The following is a 12031-nucleotide window of genomic DNA, read 5'->3' on the forward strand; positions in this document are numbered from 1 at the left end:
TGTCCAAGCCTGTCGGACTCTTAGCAACCGGTGGTTGTATGACCCCGAGTGGGACTGGGATTGTTCTAGGGCACTAGAGTTGGCTGGGGATCCAGGATCTATAGCCCTGCTGGGACCTTAAGCTTGTCTAGACTGGCCAAATGGAGCCATTCATTCTGCCACTGTCAACCTCAAAGGGAGGTAGTGAAGATTAAAGGGAGAGAGAGGTGAAAATGTTCTTTATGCATGAGTCATCACCTAATATACTTCCTCAGGTCCATGGCACATATATATTCCCCACTATGGTGGGGGCATACGGAGAACCCAAGGCCCACAGAGAGGGAATGCCTTGCTCAAGGTCACCCGGCTGCTCTACTACACAGGCGAGACTAGAGCCCAGAGCCCCCCCCGCCACCTCAGAAGGCAACAGAGTTGTTCTAACAGTAGTTAAAATTCTGGGGTCAGATGATACCTGGATTGAAATTTTGGTTCTGCCACTTACTAGCTGCCTGAGACCAGGGAGTTTCTTTAATCCTCTAGGGTTCAATTCCTTCATCTATAAAATGGGGTGATAATTTATATATCACAGAGTTGTTGTAAGAAGTATATGAAATATATACGTAAAGAATCTGGCATATGGTAAGCAATCAATCAATTAAATGATAATGGGGATAAGGATAGTGATGGTGATGATGATGGTGGTGGTGGTGGTGGTGGTGGTGGTGGTGGTGGAGTGGGAGGGGGAAGCAGAGAGGAAGAGGAGGAGATGATGAAGAATCCAGCACTCTTTTCATAAGTTCAGTACTTAACTCCTCCACAAGATTCTTTGCTGGCTTTATATAGTCCCTCACTAGGGGACATTTGGAACTCATAACGCATTTATGCAGAGTGACACACGGTTCCATGCATGGCTTCCACATAAAGCTAGATTATATTCTTGGCTCTCTTACCTTCCAATGACTATATTTGCATGATACAAATCCTGCCTCATCCATGCACTGTCCACTGAGCCCAAGTGGATTTGTCATCCACTTCATGTCCCACGTTCTGCCCAGTCTAATGCTCAGACACCAGAGAAGAAAGGGAAGCCCCAAGTCCCTGGGCCTCTTAGTTAGCAAGTCTTGTTGACTCACCTCAGATCCAGCCTCACCACTGCAATGGCCCTAGCTCAGGCATTCTCTTCTCCTTCCTAAACAACACTTATCTATTCTACCCTACCCTACCCTATCCTATCCTACCCTACCCTACCTTACCCTACCCTACCCTATCCTACCCTACCCTACTCTACCCTACCCTACCCTACCCTACCCTACCCTACCCTACCCTACTCTATGCTGTCTAGTGCCACTGGCTCTCTCCCTTCTCCCCAGTCTCCTACTTTGCAACCAGAAGCATGTTCTCAAAATGCTTATCTGCCTATGTCACACTCCTGCTTTCAATCTAATGCCTTCTAATGCCTGGTGTGCTCTATACTGCCAACTTCTCCAAACAGACCCTCCCGTCTCAGCCCACACCAACTGCTCACCATCCCTCAATCATGGCACACTCAGAAATATGCTGGTCTCTCTGCCCATAATGCCCCTTCTCTTCCACTCTACTCACTGAACTCATACATCCTTTGACTGTAAAGGCTTTCCTGGTGACTGTCTTCCTGATGCAGAGTTAATCTCACCCATCCCTTCTCATGTAAATAAGCCACTGTAATAACTATTTATTGAGAGCCTTATTCTCAAGGCTTTATATACATTATCTAATTTAATCTTCCCAACAGCACTTTGAGGTAGTGCATTCATCCCCTTTATAGATGAAGAAAGTGAGGCTTAGAGAAGTTAAGTTAACATCAGCTAACCTGAACCTCTTAATTAGCAAGACCTGTTGAGTTTGCTTTATATATTTCTCTCAGGGTCCAGCCCTCCCTCACCATAACCTGCACAGCCAGTAGTTAAACTCAGATTGCCTTGATTCCAAAATGTCTGATTTTATCACACTGTATTTAGTTAGCTAAGTTCTGGGAGTTTCTTAAGGGCAGGATCTGGGTCCTGTTCATCTTAGTACCCCAAACCTGGAAATTAGTACTCAAGTATTGGTTGGAAGTTAGAGGGACTTAGTTTCTGACTTAAGATGGAGAAGGGGGGCATTACACCCAGTTGCCCTAGCAGGCAGTAAGCACAGCACTCACCAGTTTGAAATACTTAAAGTCAGTCCAGGTTTAGATCTCAGGATCTCAACATCACGAATTGCTAACTACAGGATTTGAAGCAGGTTATTCAACCTGTCTAAACCTCACTTTCTTTAATTGGAAAAATGGTAACCACACTAGCACGTGGCTAGTGTTTTGCATGTTTTGCACGTGGTTAAATGTGATAAGTATGTCCAGTCACTGCAAGGAGAACTCCCCGAATGGTAGCTATCAGCACTTGTCCGTGAAACGCGCTCTCCATCGTGAAACCTGCCTAGAGAAGACACTTCTTGACCATACAGAGGATGGGAGTCATGTAGAGGCGATTTCCTGTGCGCCCCTAACACACACCTCTGTGTGTTCACGACTCCTCTATTCAGTGGTGGAAACCATATGGAAAGTCCCATCTTTGCCAGCAGAGTGAGACAAGAGCTTCCCTGGCATTTGTTGTGGCAGTGCATGAATCAATCTGTCTGTGCAGAGGACAGTGCGCTGGACCCAGAAGCTTCATTTGTACCTCAAGAATTTTTCTTTTTCCAATGAAACAGCTTAACAAATACTGGTTTAACTTCCTTGCCTGCAATGGCAAGGCCCCCCCACCCCCACACACACCTGTCTCTCCACGCTTCTCAGTCCCACTCCTGAGGGCCTTATGGTGGCTGGGAAGGGCAGGAGGCTCCACAGTGCCAGGAAAAGCAGGCTGAAACCAGGGAGGGGCGTGGACGGGAGAACGAGCTGGGCACAGCCTGATGGTGGATATTCGCAGGGGCCAGCCGCCTTTGGCAAACTGGGCAGCTATCCAGAGGCCGCAGCCATCTGTGAGAGCCTCAGAGAAAAGCACATACTTCTCGGGGCTCTTGCTGTTGTGTTAAGTTCCACCACCGTGGCCACTGCTCTCTGAGTTAAACTTGTGATACTATTTACAACCCAAATACCTCACAGGGATGCTAGTCATTAATTCCTGCTCTTAATCAGAGTTCTCTATGACTTTCGCAGACAGTTTCCTACTTATCTCTTCGAGATTAATAACATTACGCATATTGTCTATTAGGAGGAAAAGAAGACGCTACTCTATATTGCGCTGGGTACATTAAAGTTGCTATCACGCTCAAGCCTCACAGTAACGCCACGGGGACAGACTATCATTTACCTCATTTTGTTGATGGGGACACTGGGGTTCAGACATCAAATTACTCATCCAAGGGCAATAGCTGGTGAATAGCGGCAGATGCAGATTCCAACTTAATCAGGCTCAGACCACAGCCCCAGCGCACTGGGGAATTGAACTTTATGCAACTGTTGAGCTAAACTGTTCCTCAGGTTGTGTCAACACAGGGGAAAGCTATAGCGATGGGGTGACTCGGTAAAGGCCTGGGACCTAGGGCTCCGGAAAGGGTACACATGACAGCAATTTAGAGTAGGGCCTGGCATGTGGCAATACTGCAGACTGAATGTTTGTGCACTGCCCAAATTCATATGTTGGAACCTAATCCCCATTGTGATGGTATTCAAAGGTGGAGCCTTTAAGAAATGATTAGGTCATGAGGGTGGAGCCCTCATAAATGGGATTAGTGCTCTTATGAAAGAGACCCCAGAGAGATCCCTCTCCCCTTCCACCACGTGAGGACCCAGCAAGAAGACGGCTGCCTATGAACTCACCAGCTCTCACCAGACACCAAATCTGCTGATGCCTTGATCTTGGACTTGCCCGCCTCCAGAACTGTGAAAAACAAATTTGTATTGTTTGTAAATCACCTAATCTATGATGTTCTTTTATACCATAACTGACTAAGATAGGCAAGAACTCTATTCCTTTTCTTTTCATCCTCCTTTTTTTGAAAGACGTTTATTTTTCTCTGACTGCACTACACTTGGAAGAGTAGTCATGAACAGTGTAGTGGGAATTTATTCATCTAAATTCCACCTTCATACTTACAGAAATGTAACTCCAATAATAGTAAAATTTCTTAAAAGAGCACCTTTGAGCTTAGATTGTTGGAGGTTGAGCAGATCTTTAGGCACCTGAGTCGTCTGGAAGGATCTCCTTCTGCTTTATTTCTCCATGGGGATTATTACGGTCCTTTGGTGGGAACTCAGCACGTAGGTTTTGGGGGAGGGGATTATGGACCTCATCAGCACTCGTCAAAACCGAGAAATACGCTTATTTTCAACTGCTTTTATTCTACTGATATTCAGCATTTTCCCCTCCGAATTCCCATTGCGCCCTTCACTCTAACAGGTAAAAACACCTGACCTACATCCCATTTCCTCCAGCAAGCTAGCGTCTCTGAGCTGCTGCCAGGAAGTTAAGGACATATACAGCCTCTCTGTATTCATTCCCCTCCCGGGGAACGCAACGGAAGTAAACAATTACCATTTAAAAGTAGACTTAATGGTGGAAGGTTTCCCTCATTACCTCAGATCCAAACTGCTGTCACTTCTGGAAAAGGACAGCAGTCACCGTCTTCAAAGCCTTTTCCGGTCCGACCTCCATTCTGGCGCTGGAATGGTTTTTCTTAAAGAGCAAGTTGACTCCTCTGCTAACGTTCCGCAGTGGCTTTCAGTTACTTCAAATACTGTCAAACTTTTTGTCCACGGCTTCCAACGCTCTGCCTAGCTCCCAGCCTTACCTCTTGCTTCTTCCTACTTTGATCTCCAGTCTCAATGAAAGTGCTTGCAGCCCTCGAAGGAGTATACTTTCTCTTATCTCTGGGCTTTTATTCACAGTGTCCCACCTGCCTGGAGCAAATCCCATTCTCCTCCCCCCATCTTTTGGGCGTAGGCATCACTTTTTCAGAACCCCTCCAGGCTGTCTCACGACCCAGCATGAGCTCAGAGAACCTCCATTCTTCCCCTACCACAGCCTGAAATAACTGGCTACCTCTCTATAATTTCCATTGGACTGTACACTCCCTGAGGAGAGGGAACATCTCTGTCTTTAGTGGCGTGCCTAGTGTACAGGAGAGAACAAATAAATACCTGTTGAGTGAACAGACGGAAGTCCCCCATCAGTAAGAAACAGCACCCGAGCAGAAAGAGAGACAATAGGAATTTTTAATGCATGGAGAGCCCTGCAGGGACTCTGGGCAGACCCACAGGCAGCAGGAAGAGGCAGGGGTCCTGCAGACTCAAACGTGTCCGAAAAACAAAGTCCTAGAGACCCAAGCTTCCTCACTGCAACGATCCTCGGGGATGCCCTCCTGCTGCTCAAGAGGTCCAGTTGTCTCTCCATAGGTCTCCTGCTGGGGTCCACGGCAGGAAGGAAGCTGAGTGTAGCAGGAGGGAGGAAGAAGGGGAAAGGCCTCTTGGTCTCCACCTGAAAGCTCCTGCCTCGGGACTGACCACCATCCAGAAGAAAGTGTTTAAAAAGGAGAGACTGTGATAGAGTCAAATAAGATCTTAGAAAAAAATAAAAGATAGGGGGAAATGAATAATTCCAGGGGTTACAAAGTTCTCTGTCGGCTATCCACAAGAGAAAGAGTTTGCTTTGGCCTTGCTGGCAAGCCGCATCCGCCAGGCCCGTCCTCAGCTGTCCCCCAGCCCACCCAGGCCCCAGGATCCACGAGAGCACCGCTCCCCCTCCCACGGAGAGTCTCTGTGCTCACGGAGGGCAGCACCCTCCCTCACCGGCCCTTGGACTCCCCATACGTGTTTCGGGCCATGGACACCATCTTCTCCTCGCATGTGATTTTGGTGTCCTTGAGGACGCTGTACCACACCATACCCACAGGCCGGACCTCCTCGCTGCGGCAGAAAAGGTAGGGCACGGTGTCCACGCGGCTCTGGATGTAGGCGCTTCGGAGGAGGCTGGAACAGTGGCTGCTCACCTTCTCCAGACGCCGCAGGATCAGGTGGGCCTTCCTGGAAGACAGAGGAGGCGGTAATGACGGAAGGGGCCTAGATCGAGCACCAGGCCTTTGAGGGGGGTGAGTAAATGTCAGCAGACAGATGAGGACTTCTTGTCCCAACAATCCCCTAGCCGTGCCTGACTTGAATGTGGTACTTTGAACGCCTGTTCAAGATTCCCCTGGAACTTGTCCTCTTTAACTGTGCAATGTGTAAGAAGTAGAAGAGCGGTATAACCTTTGACCTAATACTTTCACTTCTGAGATACAAGCGTTACAAGGTAAGCAGCCTGAGGACTCTGACCAAGTAAGTGTAAATTATTATAACAATGAGAAATGACAACAAGAACAACAACTAAAACGTATGAACACCATGAGCTAGATGCTGGGTAAGTACTTCACATACGTTTAAAAATTTCTATATAATCTTCACAACAGTCCTGAAAATACTGTTATTTCCACATATAGTCAACGGCCATGGAGCCCAGGTTTCAGAGAGGTGACACTACTTGACCAAGGTCAAACATCAGGTTGACCATTGAGTTGGGCATTTGGATCTAGGCCTGAACACCCACCAAGTCCCCCTCTGTCCGCTTTCTTACTTTTCTAATTCTCTCATACTCTTTTCTCATAGTCAGAATAAAATCTTGTCCTCTGTGCTTCTAAATTCATGAAAGCCTTTATATGTATATACCCAAATCAGAACTTCTCTATTTCAGTTTTCTTATCTCTAAAATAGTGATGGTGGCCTAACTGGCTGTGAGATTAACTAAGAGAAATGCCCAAAGGCTGGACCTGAGTAAGCTCCCATTAATGATAGCTTCTATTATAGAGAATTGCTGTGACGATGTCTCAGGGTCAAGGTCATACTGGACACCAGTCTCAGCAAGAAGCGCCCTGGACTGTGGGGGTCATCATTAGGCACTTATCTAGAGCTCTTTCTGTAGCACCAGACAGCGGATCCTCGGGGAGACCCGAGGGCTGCAGAGAAAATGAAAGCAAGCATCTTTGAGATCACCTAGTCCGAGGCGTCTCGACAGGAGCGCCACTGACACGCGGGCTGGATAATCCTCTGCTGTGGGGACAGCCTTGCAGGACATTTAGCAGCATCCCCAGGCCTCTGCCTCCAAGATACCAGTAGCACCCGCAGCCCCAGGCATGACAATAAAATTGCCTCCAGACATCGCCAGATGTCCTCTGGGGACCAAAATCACCCCATTTGAGGACCAGAGACTTAGTCGGACCTAATCTCATTAAAGATGTGGAAACTGAGGAGGCTTAGAGAGGGAGAGGAGTGACCTTTTCGCGGGTCATACCATAAGTCAGCTTTGCTGTCCAGGTGTCCATCTCCTTGTGGAATCCATTTTTCTCTACATCTCAGCATCCTCAAGATGCCTAGGGATCCTGAGGGGCTAAATGAGAGGCTCTCTCCTGCTGTCCTCTCCATGCCCCTCTGAGACCCCAGGAGGGAGGGCGTTTTACGACAACAGACCCCACAAATGGGAGACTGTTTCAGGCACCTGCGAGGCGGCTGGGAAAGGGCTGGGCTTATGCGTGTAGCTTTTGTGGGCACGATTTATGAGGTGCCTTTCAAAAAGTCCTCTTTGTATAGTTCACCACTTGGGTGGAATATTTCCTGAGGTGCCAAGAATTCATAGCTTCATAATCACACTCGAGTTACACTCGACCCACAGGCCTCTTTCACCTCTGGCAGGCGCCTCCGCAGGGGGAGCCCAAGGAGCTTACTCTCAGCCCTCCTTGTTTCAGTTCCTGCTCTGTTCCTTAGCAGCTCGGTGTCCTCGGGAACTTTACTTAACGTCTCCAAACCTGTTTCTTCACTTGACAAATGGGGCAGTTGAGAAGTTAAAGGAGACAGAGTAATTGGTTGCTCCTTTACAGAGCATTTATTATACGGCAGAGCTCCCGATTCAGTAGGAAAAGACAGACAGATGTAAAATTGCAACACCCGTGGCAAAAGCAATGATAAAAGAAGGCGTGGGAGCTGTGGGAAACAGAGGACAGTGCCTAGGTAGGATTGGGAAATCCAAGAAGACTTCCTGTAGAAGGGGAACTTGTGCTGAGCCTCATTAATGAGTAAGGTTTAGGTAAAGAAGAGGGCACAGGCATAACAGGAAGCCTAGGTAAAGGCACAGAGAGAAGGGATTTCATGGTGAAATACGGTGTGCAAGTGGGCTCACAGTGGGAAACGGGAGAAGTGGCAGGAGCCCAGCCACTGGAGCTTAGAAGCCGGGGCATTTGTTGTATAGAGTAATGGTGTACCACACAGGCTCTAGAGCCTGGTTGCTCAGGTTCAAATCCTGCCTCAGCCACTTACTAGCTCTGTGATATTGAGGAAATTGTTTACCCAGCTATGCCTCAGTTTCCTTATCCATAAAATGGGAATAATGACTACATCTATCACAAAGGTCGTTTTAAAAATAAAACAGAAACATTAATGAGTCTGTCATACAGAGTGAAGTAAGTCAGAAAGAGAAAAACAAATACTGTATGTTAACACATATATATGGAATGTAAAAAAAAAAATGTTTATGAAGAACCTAGGGGCAGAACAGGAATGAAGACACAGAGGTAGAGAATGGACTTGAGGACACGGGGAGGGGGAAGCGTAAGCTGGGACGAAGTGAGAGAGTGGCATGGACATATATACACTACCAAATGTAAAATCGATAGCTAGTGGGAAGCAGCCGCATAGCACAGGGAGATCAGCTCGGTGCTTTGTGACCACCTAGACGGGTGGGATAGGGAGGGTGGGAGGGAGACGCAAGAGGGAGGGGATATGGGGATATATGTGTACAAATAGCTGATTCACTTTGTTATAAAGCAGAAACTAACACACCATTGTAAAGCAATTATACTCCAATAAAGATGTTTAAAAAAACAAAACATTAATGAATCTGTAGTAAGCCCTCAATAGGGGTAAGTGGGGGGTTACTGAAGACTTTCAAGCAACAAAGTAGCAGGTTCAGAGACAAACTGCTTAAAAACGTTTGTAGCTGCACTGAGGAGAATGAAACCTGGGGAGGTCAAGACCAGCAGCGAGAACCACGAACAGACACAGCCAGGTGTCACGTGTTTCCTATCACTGCACTTAGGGGTGCTAGCTTGTTTCTCCTCTTGCTTTTAAAAAGCTACTTATTCTTTCTATTTCCTTATTTACAAAAAGGGAATAACATTTGCCCACCTCATGGAGTTGAACCGAGGATGAAATAAGTTAATAAGTGTAAAACTCTCTTAGAAAAGTAGTTGGCACACACTAAGCCCCTGATACATGTCAGAAAGTACCTCACCATCACCACCACCTCCACCATCAGGATCTGTGTACTGGTTTAAGCTTTGAGCACTTATGTAAGTTAGTGGCAGGAGACAGACAGACAGAAATAGTAACAGCCTCTAATTTAGGGGGAGAGTTCTGGGTTGGAAAACATGCTGGGTGCTACGGCAATATATAAAGTGGGCACCCAATCATTGGTTTGGGGGCTCCGAGAAATCTTGCCAGGGGACATAACATCTGAGCTAGGTCTTCAATGATGAAACAAATTTTTCAGGTAGATGGGAAGGCAGAGGAGATAGCTCGTCCAAAGTTGGGCTAAAGAGGGCATAAAGCATCAGTCTTTTGAAATGCTGAAGTGCACAGAATGGGTGAGAGACAAGTCAGTTTGGTAGAGATCAGCCCATCCAGACTCTTTTGAGCCATGGTAAAGTATTCTATTTTTTGGGTGATGGAGAGTCATTGTCTGATTAAGTCATAAATACAAGATGAGGTTGGGAAGGACAAGTCCTCCAACATGACCAAATGCTTTGTCTCCAAGGGCCCAGCTATTTCCAAAGAGAGGATCTTGGAACTCAACTGGACCAAGCCTTTGTATGGATGGGGAAACTAAGGTTTGAAATTGGAAAATAATTTGCCTAAAGGAACACCCTAAGTTAGTAACAGGGGCAAAGCTAGAACCTGGGCCCCTAAGTATACGGAGCTAAGATGAACTACTTGGCTCTGGAGACCCAGATTCAAATCCTAGTTCTATAACTCAGCTATGTGGGTCATGAGCAAGCTCTTCACACTAACTCTTAGTTACTGCAAAGTCAAATGGGAATAACAATGTTTCTGGAAGACGAGATAACCTGGGTAATTTGCTTAGCTCTCAGTAAACGTTAGCCAAGATTCAAAGTAGTATTTTATAGTAGATAGGACATAGACTCCAGAGCCCCTTAGGGCAAGCCACTTCTTCTCCGTGAGCCTCAGTTTCCTCATTTGTAAAATGGGGACAGAGACCATTATTTTGCAGTGCCGCTGCTAGGCTGGAATGAAGTTACCGCCATAGGCATCTAGCACAGGAATTTGCATATAATACGCACTAAACCAATGTCAGTTTGCCTAACTGTCCCCTGCTCCTTCTCCACTGTACGGTAGGCCTCAGCACCCTGGTGTGCGATGAGACAACAAAGGCAGAAGAACTCAGAAGGTGAAGCCATGAAGAGAAGGGTTGGAGGTGCTCAAAGGCCGAGGAGGGGGACATGGGTGAGAGACAAAAGGTGAGAGTGCTAGGTGATAAACTGTAGGCAATGGAGATTCACAAACCAAAGGCCAGGCATGCCCCAACCTTTGCCTGGAGGGGGAAATCGCAGGCCAGAAGGACCACTTTTCTCAAATACCAGAAATGAAATCTTCCTCCTTGGAGACAGGACCCAGGCCTGGTGGGATAGGAAGTCAGAGGTAAAGGAGGGACAGCACACATTCATTTATCACGGTCCCAGAAGGCAAGATTGAGACAGGAATGGCTTGTGAAGGAGTCAGCAGCTAGACTCAGATGCCGCTTCTTCGGGGAACTGTAGAACCTTGGAGTGACCATTCTCTTCCCATCACCATTACCCGATCCACTGTTGACACAGTTATCGGACACAGACCTAATTCTAAGGGGGCCTTGGAATGGAGAAAAAGAGGACAGACAGTAAGGAAACATCCCCATTGGCCTCTCTCCCTCCTGTCTGTCTCCTGAGCTGAGCTTAAAAGTCTCTGTGTTAGCTGACCTCAAGCTTAATGAGAGTCAAGGGCATGGTGTAGTTGCAAAAAACTGGAACACAGGGCTTCCCTGGTGGCACAGTGGTTGAGAGTTCGCCTGCCGACGCAGGGGACACGGGTTCGTGCCCCGGTCCGGGAGGATCCCACATGCCGCAGAGCGGCTGGGCCCGTGAGCCATGGCCACTGGGCCTGCGCGTCCGGAGCCTGTGCTCCGCAATGGGAGAGGCCACAACAGTGAGTCCCGCGTACCGCAAAAAATAAATAAATAAAAAACCAAAACAAACAAAAAAACTGGAACACAACCTCTGGAAGTTGAGAGGGCAGATTAAGGGAAATAATGACTTCCATTTACGCTGCCCTTGTCAGGCCACATCTGGAGAGCCCCACTCACTTTGGTAAGAGGGACATGTGCAAACTGCAGCCGGATCATGATGCTGAAGGTTGTCTCAGAAGTGCTGGAAGCAGGAATCAAGTGTCACTGAAGCGGGGATTTAGGAAGATGGGTATGTTGTTCTAGTAACTGAAAACAAGAGGGGGAAACCCTGAGGGTCAGGGATGATAATGACTACAGGTGACTGAGGACCTACTATGTGCCAGAAACCTAGGAAACATCATCTTAAGTGTAATCCTCACTGCAATTCTAGAGTGCATACTTTAGTCCCAGTCTTCAGGTGGTAAAAGTAAGCCTCAGGCTGGTCATACGAGTTGACTAGGGTTAACAGAGTAAGAACAGCATCTCAGATTGCTTCAGCAAAGCACCTAAGTGTTAACAAACCACTCAAAAACTAACAGAAGGCACACACACACACAATAAAAAACCTTAAAACTAAAATCTTCTAAATGTAGATGGGGTCCTTCTATACCTTCAGCGGGTTCCCCTTCACTGGAGATGATCAAATCGAGCATGCCTTAGAAAAGAGTCTGTCTTAGTCTGTTTGGGCTGCTATAACAAAATACCACAGACTAGGGAGCTTACAAACAACAGAAATA

The 12031-nt window shown here is 47.2% G+C and overlaps 1 protein-coding gene across 22 annotated transcripts in view; it reads right to left on the minus strand.

Moving 5' to 3' along the window:
- Positions 1 to 5705: 5705 nt before the first annotated feature.
- Positions 5706 to 12031, minus strand: part of ASTN2 (astrotactin 2) — a 1502867-nt gene continuing 1496541 nt past the window's right edge. For all 22 annotated transcript variants that reach the window (XM_079927232.1, XM_079927229.1, XM_079927230.1 and 19 more), the window contains one exon: positions 5706 to 6019. In XM_079927232.1, coding sequence (XP_079783358.1) covers positions 5782 to 6019 — 238 coding nt within the window. In that variant the 3' untranslated portion in view covers positions 5706 to 5781. The remainder of the gene's footprint in view (positions 6020 to 12031) is intronic.

The sequence above is a fragment of the Stenella coeruleoalba genome (assembly GCF_951394435.1).
Source record: "Stenella coeruleoalba genome assembly, chromosome: 7".
Classification (NCBI taxonomy): Eukaryota; Metazoa; Chordata; class Mammalia; order Artiodactyla; family Delphinidae; genus Stenella; species Stenella coeruleoalba.